General features: G+C 34.1%; 3 protein-coding genes and 1 long non-coding RNA gene across 17 annotated transcripts; 2 read left to right on the top strand and 2 right to left on the bottom strand.

Moving 5' to 3' along the window:
• The first annotated feature begins 65 nt into the window (after nucleotides 1–65).
• Nucleotides 66–7,567, top strand: ReepB (Receptor expression enhancing protein B). 6 transcript variants are annotated; one of them, XR_011396084.1, is made up of 7 exons: nucleotides 66–186; nucleotides 243–344; nucleotides 1,135–1,484; nucleotides 2,941–3,173; nucleotides 5,326–5,425; nucleotides 6,713–6,835; nucleotides 6,895–7,567. XR_011396084.1 is itself a non-coding variant. In XM_014245576.3 (6 exons), the coding sequence occupies exons 3-6, from the start codon at nucleotides 1,343–1,345 to the stop codon at nucleotides 6,966–6,968; spliced, it is 549 nt and encodes a 182-aa protein (XP_014101051.1). In that variant the 5' UTR covers nucleotides 66–186; nucleotides 243–344; nucleotides 1,135–1,342; the 3' UTR covers nucleotides 6,969–7,567. The 6 variants fall into 6 exon arrangements, 5 of the variants coding, with proteins under 5 accessions (XP_014101051.1, XP_069964788.1, XP_036223825.1 ...); XM_014245576.3 differs by lacking the exon at nucleotides 6,713–6,835; XM_070108687.1 differs by lacking the exons at nucleotides 66–186; nucleotides 6,713–6,835 and having other exon boundaries at nucleotides 228–344.
• LOC138857113 (uncharacterized) lies at nucleotides 5,339–10,265 on the bottom strand. The gene is made up of 2 exons (XR_011396085.1): nucleotides 9,938–10,265; nucleotides 5,339–5,461 (listed from the first exon to the last, which is right to left on the bottom strand). It is a non-coding gene; the product is annotated as an uncharacterized lncRNA (long non-coding RNA).
• On the bottom strand, nucleotides 7,772–8,404 carry mRpS16 (mitochondrial ribosomal protein S16). The gene is made up of 2 exons (XM_014245787.3): nucleotides 8,164–8,404; nucleotides 7,772–8,106 (listed from the first exon to the last, which is right to left on the bottom strand). Exons 1-2 carry the CDS (start codon nucleotides 8,278–8,280, stop codon nucleotides 7,834–7,836), a joined length of 390 nt encoding a protein of 129 aa, XP_014101262.1. The 5' UTR covers nucleotides 8,281–8,404; the 3' UTR covers nucleotides 7,772–7,833.
• lig (ubiquitin-associated protein-like lingerer) lies at nucleotides 9,221–22,072 on the top strand. Of its 9 annotated transcripts, none has more exons than XM_036367581.2 (18): nucleotides 9,221–9,303; nucleotides 11,436–11,618; nucleotides 11,715–11,906; nucleotides 11,977–12,151; nucleotides 12,218–13,455; nucleotides 13,521–13,802; nucleotides 13,863–14,177; nucleotides 14,277–14,479; nucleotides 14,779–14,883; nucleotides 15,925–16,029; nucleotides 16,220–16,314; nucleotides 16,393–16,772; nucleotides 17,832–17,966; nucleotides 18,034–18,156; nucleotides 18,224–18,475; nucleotides 18,541–18,696; nucleotides 20,612–20,644; nucleotides 21,217–22,072. In XM_036367581.2, exons 2-18 carry the CDS (start codon nucleotides 11,466–11,468, stop codon nucleotides 21,313–21,315), a joined length of 4,041 nt encoding a protein of 1,346 aa, XP_036223474.1. In that variant the 5' UTR covers nucleotides 9,221–9,303; nucleotides 11,436–11,465; the 3' UTR covers nucleotides 21,316–22,072. The 9 variants fall into 9 exon arrangements, with proteins under 9 accessions (XP_036223474.1, XP_014100465.1, XP_014100530.1 ...); XM_014244990.3 differs by having other exon boundaries at nucleotides 9,297–9,384; XM_014245055.3 differs by lacking the exon at nucleotides 9,221–9,303 and adding an exon at nucleotides 10,486–10,605.
• Nucleotides 22,073–22,209: the final 137 nt, after the last annotated feature.

Genomic DNA, 22,209 nt, shown 5'->3' on the forward strand with positions numbered 1-22,209 from the left:
GCATAATACCACGCATTTTATGTAGTTGCAGCATAATTAGAATACAACTCTTCATGTATACAGAATGTCAACAAAAAAGAACAACCTTATTCATTTCTTGATTGAACAATTTCACTTCGAAACGTCAAAGAGGAAGTTAAATGATGTGAATGTAAACATTTGTGAGCATGTATAGCATGATAATATGTATATAAAAAAAATAAAAATTTAGATAGATTTAAAATCTTTTTGTTTTCTTCTAGAAACTATTTGTAAAGTTCAGAGTTGCTTGTGTTATATACTATTGGCTGTGAATGATTGCGAATATATATCAAAACGATAGGCATGTCTTTTCGTCGTATGAGGTAAGAGTACTTTAATCTCAATAAGTCAAATTTGCATTAACTAAAAATTTGAAGAATACAGAACAAAAAAAAAACTTTACGTCTTTACCAATCCAACTTTTGATGCCAATGAACTAATTTAATAATGGTGAAAAATGTAGATAATTTTAGAAAGCATTCCAATTATTTAGACTGTGTTCATACACAGTACTTAAATTTTGTCATAATCGTTGCTTATCAATCCTACACCTGAAAAAAATAAAATAATAGAAATATTTCGGTATCGGTTCGGTATCAGAGCTTTTATTTATGCGATCTAATCTTATTTGGATCGCTAGTTTTTTTTTAACCCTCTCATTATTATTTAAATGTTATACAGCAAATTTTTCTTTTCCGTTTTTTGTTCCCACGAAATTTAAAGCTACGTAACTTAAAAATATCAAAAATCTGAGATCACATAAAATCACACATCTTATCACATAATGTAAAATCGATTCTCATGGTGCTTGAATGATAGCAGGCCATACAATATCAAGAAATGTATAACAACTACTTGTAGGGGAGAGATGTATTCATGTCCCGCCCTGGACTAAAAATTGGCATACATTTTTGTCATTAGGTAGAAAATGTTTACTTTCAAGCCAGGTTCACATAATTCTAATGAATTTTAATCATTAATAAATTCTTTCAATAGTAATCTAATTACGAAGTATATTAAATATTGCAAAAGTATTAATTTTTTCGCCATAATTCCAATATCAAATATTAAAACATTTTATCAAAATTGTTATTCCATTTAAATTTCAAGCAGACCAATTATAATAATTTCAACATCACTATTGGCATTTCATTTGCTCACGTCAATAGAGACTGTGCGAAAGCAAAACGTCAAAAAAGAAGAAAAGTTAGATTTTGGAAAATTGGAAGCATCGTACTCCCTGGCAGATAAGAAGCAGTAAAATAGCGACTGCGAGAACTATATTAAAAATTGAAAACAACAAAATTTTTCGTAATTAAAGATGGCACAGAAGGCTCAGGAATTAGCAGAAAAATACCGAAAGTCGGTTGAAGAAGCACTCAACGACCGGAGCAAACCTTGGACACAAGCATTTGAAATTGTTGAGACAAAAACAAACGTTCCAAGATTATATTTATTTTTGGGTGAGTAGGATATAGTGACTCGTTTTTCCCTCTTGGTTGACAACACGATGATACGTCATATTGTCAACGTAGGCAGTATAAGAATTTCTAAAAATAGTACTATTATTATTTAAATATAATATACTTTTTTGTATAGAAAGTATATATTAAAACGACGTATAGAAATTACAACATAAAACATAAAGGGCTTGATATCACGAATTCCAATTATTCCAATCTTGTTCACATATCTCTTTTACATCGAAAACTTGACTTTTACAGGTTAAAACGGAATTAGTCATAGTTTACCCATTTCTCCATTCTCTTATTTCTTGTTAAAAGATTTTTAATTATAAGGTAAAATATTTATTTACATGCATTTATATGTTCGTATCAGTGACCTTTATTCAGATACGTACATATGGAATCGGTAACACGCTACAATTGGGTGACGTCAGTGATAAAAATGTTTATGGTTACATTAAAAATAAATTAATTCGTGACAAAAAATGCTCTATTTAGTAAATTAAGTATTCATCATTACCAATTTGTTGTTTTCGATTAAATCCAGCTTATTTGTATATATCGAAATAAATGCAGAGCTGCATCAAAGTTTTGCATTAAGATTAGGATATTCAACATGTGGATTTGGGAATATTTTATAAATTGGCGAAGACGTGAGAAGCATATAAAGGCTCTCAGCGAGCCCGTTGTTACATTTGGAACTGGTTCGTATATAAATATTGCATGGTACACGAAATTGTCTTTTTTATTTATATTGTATATATGTAAATGTTTAACAATGATGATACATAAACCTGATATCTCTATTAACTATAAATTTCAATAATTGAATAAAATCGCAAACACGTAGATCGGATGGATATACTCGTATAATCGAAAAAGATATTATTAATTTAAATTCTTTGTCATCTATCAATAACATGAACAAAGCAATTGGCTAGGTAACGTGAATATTACCTTTGTTCTCTCTCTTTACAAAAGCGTATTCAATTCATTAACTCAATAGCACACTACACTTTACTGACAAGCGGCTGTTAAGGTACATTTAATTTATGCATTTACGTGGCAAAGCAGACAAGATATTTTAATTAGCGGTGAAATAGTACAACTGATCGTTTATATTGTAGCTCATTGAACTTTCATCTTCACGGATGAAATTCTACAGAAAAAATTTAGTACAAAGACTAGACGTGTTCTGAATTCTGTGCCAATATAATATTGTCGCAATTCTCAAAAATCCCTTGATCAAATTAATTTGTCGCTATCCGTCAGCAAACACTGAGGAAAATGTTCGAGCCGTTACAAGAAAAACTCTTGCAAATATATCGCGGGCATACAACTATGACAATTGGTTAATAAAAGCAAAAATTAGGTTTATTTTATTTACATATGCTTGCAGATACAGAGTGAGAGAGTGTTAGTTACTAATGTTCATTATACAAAAATATTTCAGGCGCTGCTGCATTTTGTGCCTTGTACTTGATTTTTGGTTATGGTGCTCAATTGCTGTGCAATACAATTGGCGTTGCCTATCCTGCTTATATCTCCATACATGCCATAGAGTCGAGTACAAAATTGGACGATACTAGATGGTTAATTTACTGGGTGACTTATGCCATATTGTCATTAATTGAATACTTCTCCGGTTTTCTTACCTCTGTAATACCATTTTACTGGTTGCTTAAGGTGAGTTACATATTTAAGATATACATATTTGATTTCAATAAAATAGAATATTCCATTAAAATCTTTAAAATAGTAGCGGCCCAAAATACATTGTCGATGTCGATATTATTCTTGCTGTTTGTTGTTGTTGTTGTAACGGTTACCTAATCCCCGTTTGGGTGATAAATTCCAGATTGGTTGTCGTCAAGGTCATCTAACGGGAGGCCCAGGAAACGAGCTGTTTCGACGGGTTCGGACCATAGGGAAAAGGGTGTTAGATAAGTGGGGTTCGTTGGGCATGCAAAGAGGTGGTTATTGTCATGCGGAGACTCATTGCACGCAGGACATGTGTTTGGTATGTCGGGGCTATTCTGAATAAGTAGGAGTTTAACCTGCTACAACCACCGAGGGTCACTCTGGTTTCGCGAGGCAACTCAAGCTCTACGTCTGCTATGGGTGGTGGTTTGACTCGTAGTACGCCATTCACTGAGAGGGAGTCGGTGAAGGTGTTGATGGTTCCACTGTGAATGGCGGTCAGTGCCTGTCTGAAGTTCGTTGCGTCCGAAATCCGGTCGGCGTACTGTGTAATGTCGTCGACGTAATCAAGAAAAGACCTCGTGATGTTCCTAGGAGGGGGCTCAGCTTCAAGCAGACGACTGCAGGGGTGGTTTCTACGAAAACAACCCAACAGAAACTGCTTGGAGAGGAGCTCTTTATGTTCCTTAATCGGAAGCATACGGGCCTCACTGTGTAGGTGTTCGATTGGGGACATCAAGAGGCATCCCGTGATAGTCCGGAGTGCAGTGTTCTGACAGGTCTGGAGCTTCTTCGTCTGCGTAGCACTACTATTTAGTGGGGGAGAGTGTCAGACTCTTTGCAGAGAAGAAGCAAGAAAGATCGGAGAGATAGCTGTTTACTTTTGAGCACATGCCATCGATTCCATTGCCCGACGACAATATCGTGCAGTCATCAGCGTACGAGGTCACGGAAATTCCCTCTGGTGGTTGGGGGTGTTTCGAGATGTAGAAGTTGAAACAGTAAAGGGGAGAGGACCCCACCCTGCTGAACCCCCTGTTTAATTCTTCTCAGTTTGGAGTTTTGACCTCGAAACAGTATGGATGAATGCCGACCGCTCAGGTAGTTCTTGGTCCACCGCTTCAGCCCTGGAGGGAGCGTAGATTGTTCGTTGTCCTCAAGTAGCGTTGTGTGATTGACTATGTCGAAGGCTTTCGACAAGTCCAACGCTACGAGGATCGTCCTCTCGCAGGGTGGCTTCTGCTTTAGGCCATGAACTATCTGGGCGTTTATGACGCTAAGGCCTGTGGTGGTGTTGTGCACTTTCCGGAAGCCATGCTGTTGTTCTGCTAGACTAAGGTGGTGAATAACAAGGCCTCAAGTGTCTTCACTACTGGGGAAAGGAGAGTTATCGGACGATAAGATTCCACTTTGTTGGCGGGTTTATTATTTTTCTTGCTCATAATCGTGGGTTGTTTCCAATTTTTGACGCGAGAGTTCTGTCGAAGTTCTTTCGTTGTGCTATTTGAAACATCTTTCTTAGCATTTAATGTCACTTAAAATTCCTGCACAAGTCTAGAACAGTTAAAAGTTTTATGTTTCTTGCAGCCCCGTATAATTGCATTGCTTATATACATATTAGATTTTGATATACTGCAATATGTAATGGTTATATTTTTTACAAATACTTGAATGCTAAAATAACTATTGTTAACTTACTTAAAATTGCAGAATTGATTTTCTAATCTATTTGAAGTTAAAATAAAAACAGAGAACGTGTATTATACATATGTATTATGATATACGTTCTCTGGTAAATATAACAAATTAGTTTATTTTATATTTTATATTTATTATGAGGGAGATACTATTTTGAAGATAAAAATCAGCCCTCGAAGTCAACGGTCTTAAATGTATTGATTACATTACAAAAATAATAATTTCAAAAAAAGTTTATACAAGAAGAGTTTTCAAAATTCACTTAAATGGAAACAGGATACGGATTTTGCATTTGCATCGAAAATATATGCAACGAGTCTTTTTAACAATTTCTTTTATTACTTTCGCAATTGCTTATTGAGTAACTTTATTTTTAAGAATTTTTGGTATATTATAAATTATTATTATTAATCTTTTTTTTGTTTTGTATTTTTTTTAGTGCGCATTCTTAATTTGGTGTATGCTGCCTATCGAAAGGAATGGTTCTTTCGTCATCTATCACAGCGTCGTACGTCCATATTTTCTGAAGCACCACCGAGGTAAATTTTACTTTCTCTCGCGATTATTTGTAACACCTAAAATTAATAGAGATAGATTATGTATATCAAAATTATCAGTAGGGAACTGCGTATATGGCTTAACAATTATGGAAGAGTGAACGTGGTTTCGCGAACTACTAAAGCTATATCAATCGAACTTTTTGCGATTATTTATTTCTCGCATTCCTTAATACCGTATAGAAATTACCCATAATAACTAAAAAGACGATAACTTTCTAAGGAAAAACATCGGAAGCTTTAAATTGTACAGCAAGGTATTACGGTGGAATTGCATTCCAATTGGAAAAAGTGAACAATGCACCCTGGGGTACCTGGGGTTACTTTCAAATTATTACATTACATATTGAAAATTGTGAAGTCGGGCGACAACCATGCTTACTTCGGATATAAATTCCAACAGATTTTTATACTTTTGCAACATGTTGCTATAAAATATAATAGTTTTGTTCCCCTAACGGTAGTTTGTAACACCTAAAACTAATCGAGATAGATATAGAGTTGTATATATATTAATGATCAGGATGACGAGACGAGTTGAAATCCGCTTGACTGTCTGTCCGTTCGTACAAAGCTGTTTCCTGGGTAAAAATTAGATATTCATGTTCCTTGGCACCTTAAGAAATTCGGCATTGTAGATAGGCGTAATCGGACCACTGCCAGGCCCACAAAACGCCAATAATCGAAAATCTATAAATTGTAATAACTAAGCCACAAATTAAGATACAAAACAGTAATTTGGTACAACAAATCGCATTACGGAGGGGCACCTGTGGTTTGAAAATCTTTAAAATATTTACGTGGCCCCGCCCCCTAATAGGTTTAATGTATATATCTTGTAAACCATTCAAACTATATCACAATGATTTTACTTAATGGAAATGTGCTGTTTCGATGGAGTCGGACCCATGTCCCATAAGAGCTGGTTCCCGATTTTTTCGACTAGGTGCTGTCATTTCGGAGATCTAACCATATTTTAATCGCTAAGTAACGCGGGTTTGACCGGTAGAAATATGTATGATATTGATCCTTGCGAATTTGAAAAGTATAAAAAGTTCGATTACTCCCAACTTCACTCTTTCACTTTTTTTATTATTATTCTGTTATTAATTTTTGAGTACCTATAAGGCGTAGCAACTGGCCTGCCTTGACATGAATCATTAGAATGTTTTCTTTAGTTTTGAACGAATTTCTTTATTGCACGATATTTAATTTTTGTATGCCTAGTAAAATTTTAAAATATTTATATATCAATTATTTTATTTTAAGAGTGAATACATTTTAATGTTAGCTTGCACGACATCATTATTTAGAGGAAACATTACAAGTAAACTATAATGTAAATCACCTGTATGACTAAAAAGTAAATTTTCAGTTTATATTTTTTCTACGGTACAAGTAATATTTATGTTAATTAATTTATAAGAATAAAAATATCTTTCATTTTCCAGCTGCTGATGAATTTATTGATAAAGTGGCTACAAAAGCAAAGGACTCTATTCATAGTATCACCAAACAAGATTAAATTGTTGTAGGCAATTTGCAGCATTAGTTTTTACTTGAGGTTATTGCTTGCATATCCTAAAAAAAGTAAACACAAGTAAGAATGGAAAGTGAACGAGAGCTTGAAGAGGGACACAACAGAAAAACGTATGAAATAGAGACAGAAACCACAAAGAACAAAGACCTGTAAAATATATTTCCGATGGCAACATTTCTCTTATGGCATGGCGGGTGGTTTCTGAGCCCATATCTTTTAATTATATTAAATCATCAATAAAATGTTTAGTATATAATTTTTAGACGATCACGATTACAAGAGCTACGTATACACCGAAAAACCCATGTATATCGTGTATTTTAAGTCAAATATCTTACTGTCTAAAAAATACGTACGCAATTAAAGAAGTGTGCGCACTGCTATTTTGCACCTAAGCTGCAGATTATCACCACTATTCGTTGCTTCTAAAATTTTATTGTATTTGAATTAAAATTTTGATTGTAAGAAATTAAATTAAACAGAGTAAATATTTGGTGGCTTTTTGCTTGAAAAATAATATAAAACTGTTTTGTGTTTAGGGTAAATAGATGTATAGTTTTAATAAAACACATGTTTGGAGAACACTTCGTTTGTTTCTAATACATTCCTCCAGGAGTACGTGTCATGTTGTTATGTTGTTGAAGTGTTTTTTTTTTGGCGATCAAACAGGATCGGTGGGTAATAGGTTTTGTTACGTGCACCTCAACTCTTTGGACCTAATTGGAACTGTTATGTATATGATACTGTATTAATTTATTTTTAGTTGTAAATTTCTATCCATTAAAACATTTTTTTTATACATTTTAGCATTTTTTTTATTTTATCGGACATGACGAATAAATAATATTTTTTACGCTTCAACAGAATCCTTTACTTCATTTATTCCATCTGCGGCGACTTTTTGCCTGTTTCGCCAGGCGGTCATATAAGTGCGCGGATGAATGGGCAAAAAGCCAGCAATACCCAATAGTTCTGCTGTTGGTGTGGACAGGTGAGCACCTCGACCCAACCAATAGCGGATACGTTCAAAATTAAACGAAACTAAACGTTCATTTGTCTGATTTGGCATTGGATCATAAGTACCAACTTGTTCTATTACTGGCTGGTGTTGATTTTTTCGACGCTACAAAAAATGACACACTTTAATAAAATCCAAAAAAGTATTTTGAGCGTTACATACCTCCATAACGACAACATGGTAGAAAGGACGATTTGTGCAACCCAATCGGACAAAGCGGATAATTTTGGCAGAATGTTTATAGTAGCGCCCTATACCACTTGATGGACATAATGACATCTTTTTAGTTTTCAGTTCTTACAATTAATATACAATAAAGTTATATTTAAACTTGTAAACTAGATTAAGATGAATGTTACGAAAACACGGGCGATTAATGTAATCGAATATAAGAATATTTTGACAACTGATCAGCTGTATGCAACAGTGTAGCCATTTAATATGTTTTCTGAGCCAACGTGATTAAGAAAACGTTTAGCAGAGAACGTAAAATACGTATGATATACGTTCTCTGCGTTTAGTCTATGAAAATATTTACCTCTAGAAAGTGAACACTTTTCGTAAAACGTAGTATATGAATGAATGACCTTAATTGTGGATTGACATCAAACAAACATATTTTTACAACAATTTGCTTTTGGCTGAATATATATAACTAGCGAATGCATTGGTGTAATGGTAGAAATTCATTCGCGTATAACTCGAGCGACTCCATAGTAAGCATTTGAATGCGTTGATAGATTACATTCTCATAAAAGCGAAGCAAAGCAAAACGAAGCAAAAAGTTGGGCTACTCTCAGAATTTTAGGCATTGACGATTAGCTGCCGCTATTTTTATTACTTTTTTCTACAATACATATTAGTACTATGTTGGCATTGCTAGTTTATCTAAACTGTTAAGATTAAAGTAACATAACGATATATGAAATATCAGAGAAGCACGGAAAGGATTCGCTCTAACATATACATGTACTATACTTTTTTGGTTTCGATTTCCAACTATGTACTGTAAAACAAAGAGAGGTCGAAAAATTGATTTTTTATGCATATTCGAATTTAAGTTCATATTTCTAAACGTTGATTGCTATGGAGCTCATCTCAGAAATATATGCGTATTCTACTAAATAATTAAACTTATGTGAATTATGTAGTTTCCGTTGTAATCACGTCGGTCTGTTAGTGCTCCGTTTTCTTTTATTTACTGTCCACTGTTTTTGTATATCAACTGTGGTTCATATTTCAGTAATATTAAAGAAGAGTGGCAACACAGATTTTCTTTAGAAGAAGACGGCACAATAGCAGGTACGGTGTTTTTGCTAAGCGTTTTTCAGCAATTTATTTGTAAAATACTGGTGTTAAATTACCTAAATTAGTGAACCAAATGTGTGTTAAGTTAAACATTTTAAATTTTGAATAATTACATGATTGATGTGTAGAGTTTAAATGGTTTTTAGTGTGTGACTATCGTACCAAGATCCAATATTTTATTTTTGGGGTTGAATGCTACAATTGAAATGCTTATTCATCGTATACTAATGGTCGAAATATTGGTGCGAAAGAGAAATGTGTGCTTGTGCAATACCATTGAAATGGCGTCCTGTCGCATGAGATTTCCTCCACATGGACCATAGTGCATATTTAAATATATATATTAGTTACATTATTATTGACATTTGAAAGTAATTGCTTTTAAATAATAACAATAAAATTGAGCAAGTGTAAAATATTGTAGGAATCGTTAGATGATTGTTAAAAAATATCTCATGTATACTCCATTTTGTTCTCGTTAAATTCAATATGAATGTTTCCACTCGGGTTATTTGCTTTTGTCGTCTACTTTTAGGACAAAACGCATCGAAAAGTATTTCAGCTGGTGCTCTCTTTTCCTACCATAACTTTAGTAAGTACGTGTAAATGTGCTATTTCGTTCACTTACGAATTTGAGGGCGGCTATGTTGTGAGGGTTACCGGTTGAGTGGTGGATTTCTGATTTTTTTTTTTTTCGCTATAGCTATGCATACGTAAAAGTTGTAATTGATTTTTGATGAGAAAAATAATCAATAAAGCAATTTAATGCCAAGGATCAATTTGAAATAGAATTAATATATGTAATTTCTTGTCAATGTTAAGTTACACCTCTGTTTACACGCCATACAAAATCCGGCTTCATTTGATACTGAATAAGAGATTAGGAAACTAAAAACGATAGGTTAGAAAAAGAAAAACGTAGAAATATAAACGGGATGACGAGTATCATGGTTGATTCGTATTAAAGCCGAACAGGAATTTGGGGGAATGAATAGCCGAAGTGATCATTATTGCCAACTATGTTTATAAATCAATTTTTCGTTACAATACATCATAAATGGTTTTTCTTAATTTTTTTTTTTTTTTATTGGTTACAGATGTAATTGATAAGTTTTTTTTCGTAGAAACATCAGTTATATATTTTTGGTTTTTTATAAAGAAAAGGTTATATATAAAGCCTAATACAAATATTGTATTCTAAGTAATTATTGAGTAGGCTGGCAACAACGTGTCGAGCAAAAATTTATAAATCAATTTTTTGTGTATGCAATTATTCTGTTTTTCGCTTAATAAAAGGTAACTTTCGAACTAAAATAGGAATTTTAAATTAACATATAGTGTTTGCGATAATTAATTATGTCTAGGATTACTATTTGTTGAGTTAAAAATATATATTTGCGTCCTTAAGAAAAGGATAATAGCTAAAGAAAGAAAAGTGTCTGGCGTGAAAGTCTCGTGAAGTAAAATTTAGAATATTTAAACATTTTGTGGTGAAGTGCAACTGTCAATACCGAATGGCAAGTAGCATAAATATGAGTACAAAAAAATTTTCCTCTGGCCTATCTAGGATTATATTTGGTACTTATTGTAATGTGGCAGGTTGCGAGTAATGAATTTGTTACCGGCGTGTAATGATGAATGTGTGTCTGTTAAAATTTAGGAAATGGTACCGGCGGAGCCCACCATTCATTGAATTGCGTTGAAACAAAACTAATAACAAAAATATTTTTTTTATCAATCTGTTTAACAATTAGCTGCATTAATTTTTAATTTATTACATTTTAATGTTTCTGCGGATAAAAAACAATGTATATTTTTCATAATAAAATTGTTTTAGTTGTATATTTTATTGCAGGAAATGTTCAATTTTACTATAAGAATCACTTGTTTCGAGTAATCTAATTAATTTCTCTCTTTGACTTCTATACATCCCTCACATACTCCTATTAGTTTTGCATCGAAAGGTCTCTCCTAGTTGGTAACAAAACGCTATATCTTCTTTAAAACCAACATACAATTTTATGATCCAGATATATTAATGATTAGTTGTAGATAATTTATACAATAATCGAGAATTTATTTAACAAATAATATTTTCTTTGTCTATTCACGTTTCGTTCCTAAAGCTTACTTGTAAATACAGTGTACATATAAATATGAGCACACAAAATCGAAATAGCGGCGGGGGTCGCAACCAAAAAAAATCAAATTCTGGCAGTGGAGGTGGCGGAGGTGGTGATTCTGCTTTACAGACATCAACTAAGAAAACAGATGTCTCAAAGACAGAAAAAGAAAAATCGCATCCAAAGGTAAGCTACAATTAAGTATTACCAAATGTAAAATAGTGATGAAGTTACAACTAATTGATTTTAATAACTACACTTCACTTTAAATTAATTTTGCAGCCAACTGCTGAACAGTTACGCATCGCCCAAATCACCAATAGTAACACATCAGAAGATCCGCAAATGCGGGAAAAAGTCGCCACACTTATTGAAATGACTCAACGTTCTGAAGAGGAAGTATGTTGCGCATTATATGAATGCGATAACGATATGGAACGTGCTGTTGTGTATCTATTGGAGACCCTTCCAGTGGTTAGTTAATTATTTAAATGTATTAATAATTATATTCAGTCACTGATATTAGATTTTATTGTATATATAGGGAGCATTTGAGACATCTTCAAAGAAGAAAAAGAACAAAGCTGCAAGTGCCGGACAAGAAAGTGCTGGTGGTGATGGAGAATGGACTGATAGCAATGCAAACACTGACAGACGTGAGAAATCACGTAATCGGAGTAGTAATCGTGGCGGACGCGGCGGCACCGATAGCCGTGGCTGTAAGCATAATTTAATTTATACATGTGTATCACATTGTACTTTAATAATTATTAAACAATGTATAGGGCGTGGCAGAGAAGCTCGTGAAAATGAACGTAATTTACGTGATTCACGTGGCGGCGATGATCGCAATGACAACTATCGTCGTAGAGAAGGTGGGGGAGGTGGCGGTGGAGTTAGGAGTGGTGGTGGCCGTGGTGTTGGTTATGCTGGTCGTGGAGGTCGTGGTGGCGGTCGATTTGGTGCTGGTGGCCGCGGTACTGGTGGTCGAGGTGAACGTGGATTTAATTCTCGGTCTGCCACCAATGAAGATCACCATGAGGTGGAGTTATGGGACAATACTATTGCTCAGAATGCTGAGAAACAGCAGCAACAAATGCAAGATGATGCTTGGGGTGACTGGGATAATGAAGAATATGTGGGCTCGCTTAAAGACAGTAAAGTATTTACCACAAGCAATTTGCCAAATCAGACGGCAGCAAGTGTGGTAAGTGGTGGCGTTAGTAGTATGAGTGGCGTGGTAAGTGGTGGTACAAGTGAGATATCGGCACCTCCTGGATTGGAACATCATTTGGGCAGTTCAGGTTTGGTTGGTACTCCAACCTCCCCACAACAGCAAGGATCTCATATGAATACGCTTGTTGGCAACTCAGTGGGTATTGCAGGAGCAAGTCCGTCTTGTGGTAATACTAGCATAAATGACGAAAACTCAACTGTTAGTTCAGTTGTGCAGTCGGCGTCGACGTCTACAACTCCCATGATGCAGTATAGTGCAGCAGTGACCAATACACAGCTTTCACAATCACAGTCACTGACTTCGCAGCAGCAGCAACAACCGCCAGTGCTAGCTGGTTCAAGTAATTTGACGGCAACGGCTCTTAGTAACACTCCGTATGGTAGTGCAGTGGATACGTTTTCGAATGCTGCTACAGCGGCTGCAAATTTGGTGCAGCAAGTGCAGCAGCAACAGCAGCAACAACAACCGCAAGGGCAAATTAAAACATCGGCAACGCTTTCCGTAGAGCAATCTCAGTATTTCAATTCTTTGACATCGCAGAACACTGCAGCCGCAGGTGTGCAACAACCATTACAACAACAGCAGTTACCATCGTCGTATGCACAAAATGCCGCCGCCGTGCAGTACCCGACATCATACGCAAACGTATTTGGCTCAGCTGCTGTAACTACCCCAGCGGCAACGAGTGGCCTGGGCGTATCTGGCGCTGATCAAACACAACTCTCGGGTGGCGTACAACAGCCACAAGTGCGAAGAGCACGTGCCAAATTACCACCGCCTTCAAAAGTGAGTTAATATATTTATGATTTTTCATGGTATGGGAGAAGACATTCATTATATCAATATCTTAGATACCCTCGACCGCTGTAGAAATGCCAGGAGATACGTTGAACAATATCGGCTACCTGGATGTTCAATTTGGAGGCCTTGACTTCGGAACAGAAGATTCTTTCGACACTTTGCCAGAGAAGTTTGGTGCGGCAGTGACGATTGATAATCAACAGCAACAACAGACACAATCACAACAGCAATTGGTGCAATCGCAACAGGATGTGTCAACTGATTATCAAAACAAGAACAATGTGCAACAACAACAAAGTTCATTGTCGGCAGGGTTACAGAGTACACAACTTGTAAGAATGTTTTTTGTTTTAACTTTGTAATAACGGCTCTAATAAAATAAATAAACACAGGGTGATGCATTATCAACTGGCTACTCGCAACGTGGCACAGCAGCTGTGCAACAACAACAACAACAGGTTGTTAGCGGTGGAAATGGAGTTGGGGTAGGTGGTGGTGCCTCCTCTGTTGGCGGCACTACAAATCACACATTAGATTTGAGTAAAAGCGACCCATACGGTCAGTCACAGAGTGCTACGAACTCAACTAGTGGCTATCCAACGAGCGCTTACCAAACTAGTGTATCTGTAGCTAACAAGACTGCAAATGCTTATCAGCCATCTGCTGCCGGGCAAGTGTACAATAGCAGTAGCTATGCAAATGTACAGGTAATTAATGCAAATATTACACTGAATTTATAAATTAAATATCCTATATATAATTTTAACGATGGAATTATTTGCTAATTTGTTTACCCTTTCGTTCAGTCCTCTGTTGCAAATACATACCAACCACAATCGTACGGTTCGTATCAGCAAACTTCGATGAATTCCTATCAGCAACAAGCGGCAGTGAGTGCGCAGACGGCATCGAATTCCGTAGCGGGGGGCGGTGTAAACGTTGGTAGTAGTGGAAATGCAGCACAAAACATTCCCGCAGTTGGTGGCAGCGGCGGCAATAGTAATGCAAAGTAAGCAAAAAAAACCGATATTTTAATTGTATCTTTACAACCTATATACATAATTATACTGACCCTTGTTTAGTATTAATATTTGCGTTATTGAATTGATTTTGTATTAGTTTGTATATAATTTCGTTGCGTTTGTATACGTACGTATGATTGCATTTTGAATTTCGTTTTATAATATAAAATTGATTGCTTTAACAATTTTCCCAAATCAAATTCTCACTTTCTTCCCGCCCGCCAACCCTCTGCCTATGGCTTTAATGCTTACAATTTTTGTTGACAACCTTAATCTTACGCTGTAGCAATGCAAATACTGGATATTTGTCAACCGGCTACCCAACACAGCAAAGCGCGTACCAGTCCAGCCAAAGTGTGTACGGTGGAACTGGTCTCTCAAATAGCTCAGGGTAAGTAAATTTTGAATGATACATTTGCATTTGTGATGCAAATATTACAAAAGTATATAATTTTTTTTTAAAGTATTTTATGCGTTAACAAAACTAATCCTTTTTATAGTTGCTGCAAATTAACATGTATTTAGTAAGTTACTTTGTATAGGAGATTATCATTTAAAAATGTAGGATATATTTAAACATAGAAAAAGTATAAACCTTATTATTATTCCAAAAGGCTATGGGCTTCTTTGTGGTGGGATCAGCAATTTACTAATGATGTAAAATCGTGTTCTGCTCTCAAATTCAATACAGACTTATTTGAACTACTTATTGCAGTCGCACCTCCACAGTTCAAGTAACTTCTTCGAATATTTTTCTGCAATTAAAATCCTAATAAAATCAATCAGCAACTCGGAGACGGCCTTAAACTCGTGAAATTATCTAACATATTTAAAATGGGACCGATATCCCACAACTATAGCATATATATACATACATGTTTATAAATATCTCATAACCGAGAGACTAGTTCGTGTATATACAGTATATATAGATAAACGGACAGACATGGCTTAATCGACTCAGCACGTGATGCTAATTATTTATATATACTGTTTATAGGGTCTCCGACTTTTCCTTCTGAATGTTACAAACTTTGTGGTCAACTTAATAAACCCTATTCAGAGCATAACCTGCAAATTAGATTAATGTTTTTGAATGGTAAAGGTTATTAAAGTATTATGAAATATATATTGGCTGGTTTTTCATAGGACAGTTAACATCGCTGATTTCGTTGTAACAACAAAATTTTCAGAATTTTTGATATCCTAAAAGCGTCTTACTAGTGATATTTGTCCTTACCATATAATCTAGGCAAATGTTACGCTTTCTCCTTTGAATTAATTATCACAAATTATTTATGGTTCAGACCATTCACTGAGGTTACAAGTAAATAATTATTTCTATTATGCACTTAAATGTTAACGTTGTAGGAAAAATGTTGGCAATTAACAGATATTGTTATTGTTTTGTTACCGTTTTATTATTGTACAGGTTTGCCGGTAGTACAAACACTTCGTCCTCTCAATACACTAACTTTAGTACAAGTGCGAAATTGAAGGATGCAGCAACAGCGTCTAGTGGTTCGCATTACGAGAGGTAAGTAATGAGTTAAATTACTTGTTTGATTGACTGATTGCCGCATTTTAAACTAATATAAATAATTTTCAAGTATTTTTAATAATTAAACATTATTGATACGTGATCAAACGTTGTTATATAATCATAAAAGAAACATGTATTTACATATATATCCGTGGTTTACATATATTTTCATTGTTCATTTTAGTGTCTCATCTAGTAATGTGGCAAGCAATAGTGGATCAACTGGCAACTCGACAGTGTCTGCTAATTCGTCGGCTAATGCGACTTCGTCGGTTAACTGTAGGCATTGTTAAATAACCACACTATTATATTTATAGTAATATGAATTATTTTTTTAAATTTTTTTTATTCTTACAGCCAACAGCTCGAATGTGAATAGTAACAGCTCGGGCGTGGCGGCAAGTAATAGTGTAAGCAGTGCTAGCAACAGTAATGTGAATACGAATAGTAGTAGTACTGTTAGCGGCGGTGGCAGCGGTGCTGGTGGTGGTGGTAGTGGCGGTTCCGGTGGCAGTGGAGTTGGTAGTAGTAGCAGCAGCAGCAACCCTGCATCTGTGGTTGCCGCAGCAGCTGCGGCCGCGGCAGTATCATCGTCTTCAAATAAGACAAGCGCTAGCGGAATGGTGCCCAACATCCAAATGGTTAGTCAATATATTCAGACTGGATTGCCATTCTATCAGCAACCAGTTTATTCTTACGAGGATATACAAATGATGCAACAGAGAGTGCCACACGTGGTGAGTTCACATATGGAGAAAATGCAAAACTTAGAAAAATCAATCAATCCAATGAAAATTTCACAAACATCCATAAAATTTCATTTAAGATAATAATTCTATAGGTGTTCAATCATTAATAATTTTGGTTAAAATATATATTCTTCCAAGAACTTTAATTGTGGTCCAATTTACATGAAAATTATTTACCACCTTTTGCACCTCCTCAAAATAACTTCTTCATTTTCCTTTTGTGAAACTAAAAATTAAAAAACATGGATATTCACAAAGTTACTCACTTATATTTAAGTCTAATGAATGTTGATTAAAAACTACTTTTCATCCTCTATGCTAATCTATTTTACAATTGGCTATTTAATTCATCAAATCTGGTATTGAAATGGTTTAAAAATCTAATTGGTATAACCTCATAAATGCGTTCAAAACAAAATTATGGCTTGCATGGTTTGCTCATGTCGTTAATGTGATCGGATATAAAGTTTTTTGTAACAATCTTATATAACATAAATTCTGGGTGAAAGCTGACTTCTATTTATTGTACATTTTTGCTGTTCAATTTATTTTTCAGTTTTCCTTTTCCCATATGATTTAAGTGAAACTAATACTCCATCCCAATGCTTATTTGTAATATTTTGCCTTTATTGCATCGCACTTTCTTTTGTAAATAAAGAACATGAAATGAAACGAAGCGGCGGCGTACAATGTAAATTTGATAGTTAGCAGCATCCGTTTGCTTGCATTAATGTATTTATAATTCGTTTGATGGGCCATAACGACCTACGATATCCCAGCTCATAGTCGTTCATCTTTCGACGCTTGACTTTTATACATTTAAATAAATAAATATTTTTTTTTACAATATATATTAAAGTTAAGAGATATCGAAGGGAACCGTTAGGTTATCTTTAAATTCACCACATTTTTATATGTTCATTTTTATAGCTACATGCGGTGCCTCGTTTCATTCATCATGTTTGCGTTTTCGTATATCGCATATTCTATGATTATGGTACCAATATAAATGCATTGAAATTTATATATTTTACATTTGATTTTCAGCAAGGTTATTACGATCTCAACTACACTCCGACTAGTTTGGGCACAGGCCGAGATAATTTGGGCTCCGTAGCATATTCTACCATGACTGATGCACGTTTCACAAGAACGGACAATAATTCTAGCCCAGTTAGCAATGTAAGAATATGTGGCACTCAATATATTTTACGAATCTGTACAATTTTTCCTCACACGTAACTCATAGGTATCAAGTACAATGTCACAGCAAGCAGGCTCGGGCGGTCCCATGCTGAATGTTCCTTACTACTTCTATAGTGGAAATGTTATGCCGGGCAGTTTTCAGTATGGCACACCAGCAATCTATCCGGTATGTATGGAAAACTGTATGAATCGCGGCATGTAATTTTATCATTGATTTCGTATCTTAATGGCAGCAGCAAATTCCTGCTGCTAATACAGCGTCTGGTGGCCAATTTCCAAAGCCTTCTTACAGCACTGGCTACGGTTCGACAAGTTACGACGCATTGTCGCAAGCTTCACAGGATTACACAAAGGGCGCTTATCCGTCAAGCGTAAATCAACAAACGAAATCACAAAATGTGGCGAACCCTCCGCAAACCGGAACAAGCTCGGACATAACATCGTCAATGTACAGTAAGGGACATGTTGCGCTGAATAAAGTCAATGTAAGTTTGTTCGTTCAAAGTTTACAAAATGTTCAAATAGTATTTATATGTTTATAATTTAACAGTCATATGAGAAACAAAATTTCCATTCGGGCACTCCGCCACCATTCAATATGCCGAATACGCAGACAGCTGGTGGAAATTCAGCTCAGCCCTACGGCATGTATTTGCCAATGCCGACTGCTGGTCATCACAATATGATTCATCAACCAATCCACCAGGTAATGTAATAATCAATATACTTTTGTAAACATTGTTTACCCCTATTATTCTAAGAAACATAGTTATTTATGTATAACTTCCAACTGATAACAAAATAATTACACCCTTATTTATTAATTATCCCAATATGTTCTATTATAAAAAAGTCACCATACATTTTTTCCAACAAAATTAAGAATTTAAATTAGTCTTCTCCTGTCATAAGCCACTATACAATTTATTCGCATAATTTCGCAAGGCTTTCTGAAGGATCCTACAATCGTTGTTTTTGTACTTTTTAACTTGTATAAAAATAAAGGAGTTAACAATGATAAATTTTTGTTTTTAAATCGAATCGAAAATTGTACCGTTTTATGTTTGTAAGTACAAATAACACTTAAAAGTCGATAAATTATATTATATATTTCCAATAGCTTCAAATTTATAGTTAACTTTGTTGAATGCAATTTACTGAATCCATTACACTTGGATTGCGTTTGAACCAGAAAACAAGCTTTTACCTGCTAATAAACGGAGCACTTAACCCAAATCGAAAACTGAACTACTGTGATAAAGATTTAACATTAATATTTTTACCAATATTCAAAACTGAATAATATAAAAGATTAAGAAAATTTGTCAATATCTTCGATAACGGTGACGTTAAAGAAAATTGATGGAATGAAAGAATAAAAAAAGTCCAAAAGAAAATAGTAAAATCGTTTGATTATGATAAATAATATGGTTTTTTTTATTGAAACAGCGGATTTAATGAATCCAAATATACAAATATTGTTCGAATCTCTACACTGAACCGTCTAATTTTCATTAGATTTGCATCAGAGGTTTTAAGAATATGTCATTCTTGTTTTATTCCATATTAGCGTTATCTTATATTTCCTGTTAAAAGCTTCATTTGATACAAAGGTTTAATGTGTATTAAGACACTCTACATTAATTCATTTAACATTTGGTTCTACGTTACTGCAACTGATTCGAATTGTTCTTTTTTGACAATCTAACCCCCTCCATCAGTAGGTTGCAATACCCTATACGTTTGTGGAGAAATGAGTTTTTTCTGGTTTCCAGTAGCTAAACTCATTTAAACACTTCATCACAAACATAATGTGTGCCTCCATATTGCGATTGAAATTTTTGGATAATACTTTTTATATTAATATACACATACACTTGGGGCTCCGAAATTACCTGTAGAGCTAAGCTTAGTAAGGTTTTAATGGGATATTTAAAAAATATAAACATTTGAAGTGAAATTTATTTATGCCATTAGTAATACTTACGTTATAGTAAATGTTCGCTTAATTCATTTTCCGATAAGTATACACATATATTTACATATTCTAAATTACATCTGTACACTGTATTTATATGACACTTCATTAAAGTGGAATTTTTATTTTGTAATTTATATATTTTTAATTTAACTTTGCCCGGTGAAAATCATTAAAATATGAAGATTTTTGTATAATATTGGAATATAACTAACATGCAAACATTCGAATTTATTTTTATAGTAAAATTATCATTGCAAATTTTAATTTACGTATAAATTCTTCTCTCAGTGCTTGTTGGCTACTTAAAGATGTGATTAATTCGTTTCCAAACTCCTGTTGATTCAATCCAGTAAATGTTAGAAATTTTTAGACTGCATTCCTCAAAAACGAATTCGGTTTCTAACCACATTTAACTAAATTTATTATTACATAATGTGCAAATATTTCCTTGTTATCATCATACAACGGCAATTACTGAAGTCAATTCAGAAGTACCATATTATAAACAGGACACCAATTTATTCACGCTCACTGTTTCCTTTAAGTACAGTAATTAAAAAAACAAAAAAAAAAAAGAATTGCATGGAAAACTTTTTTATTATTTTATTATTTCTTTTGGTTTTTTTATGGACAACGTTAGATGGACGGCAGGATTCATAATTCATCCCGCCGGGTAAGTTTCTAGTATATCAGTTAAATTATTATAATAATAAATAATTTTCCTGTACCAATTTTTTAAAATTTGTTATGTATTATAATTTTACGCTGTTATAAAAAAAAATTTGCTAATCCATCCGACTACTTACTGGCAATTAATTTAATGTTAACTGGCAAAGTTGAATAAAAATAATTGTGGTATATCCAATATTGTTCCACTACAATAATATTGTGCAATCTTCACGCAGAGGTATCACAAATCGAAGATATGAAATAGTTTTAAGGACGAAATTGACAAAATAAATTGATTATTGTTAAAAAATGCCTGCTGAATTTTGAATGAAAAATACCTCACCTCCTTTTGTATTAGTAATACTATGTTGGAATTTACAAAAAAAAAAACTATATATATATATATACATATATATATATATACTTGTATATATATAATTATATATAAATATTACTGTAAGAAATATACTAACAAAATGCATACAATAAATTCATTAGAGCCTTGCAATAATACATGTGCAGTGTTTTTGCTCATATATCTAAAACTTATATTTTTGTTTGATTGTGTGTTTTCAGGATTCGAATAGCACGGGCCAACGGCAGCAGACAAGCAGCCAATCGAAATCGGCTGCTAAGCAAGGCTACTCGCCCTCTTATTGGACCGGGCAAAATTGAACGTAAAGAGGAAAGCGTAAATTCACATCAACGTATATATATCTATATACGATTGTAGTATATGAAACTCGATTCCGATTAATTAACATCATCCAATCAGCTCTAAAAATCTGTTCCCGATGTCTTGCTACCGCGTGTCTACAACCACATACAATACACATTAATTTTTCATATTGTCTGTCTGACTATCCTATTATTTTTTACACATATGTATGTATTTATGCTTATGTACAATTATATTAGTATAAATAGAAGATAAACGCATAATATCGAGGATTAAAATTTTGTATGTTCCACTCCTTCATTTTAGCGAAGTTCCCTCTTTAAGATCGATTCACTTATTCAAATTGTATTTTACTAAGATACAAAAACAAAAACGTATGTCCAAAAACCATTATCCCACAAACCCACATTCATACTCGTACATCTGTAATTCACTCTCATACACACGAATAAATTATAAAACTGAAAAAAATAATACATGGGTGTATAATGCTATTACGAAGCAAAGAGAGTGTTTAATAAGTAATTCACAGCAGTGGAGAAGGGGCCACACACACACACACACACGGCACAGTTGAAAGGAAATAATAACAAAAAAATAAATAAAAAATTTAAATATTGTAATCGGTTTAAACTATATGTATAATTATATAATAACCTTAATATTTAAATTAAATACAAAATACGATTAAATCCAAAATAAACACAACAAACGCATAGTTCATACGCATGCGCGGTGAAGTCGAAATTTAAATTTTGGTTGGTTTTATCTTTTACATCATTAGAACAGTATCATTTTGTGGCATCATACAAGTGGAATGTGAGGAATGACCCTGAGGCGGTCACTGATTGGAGGTATGTATGTAAAAATTTCAAAACACCAGTTTTGTT

The sequence above is a fragment of the Bactrocera oleae genome, chromosome 4 (genome assembly GCF_042242935.1).
Source record: "Bactrocera oleae isolate idBacOlea1 chromosome 4, idBacOlea1, whole genome shotgun sequence".
Taxonomy (NCBI): Eukaryota; Metazoa; Arthropoda; class Insecta; order Diptera; family Tephritidae; genus Bactrocera; species Bactrocera oleae.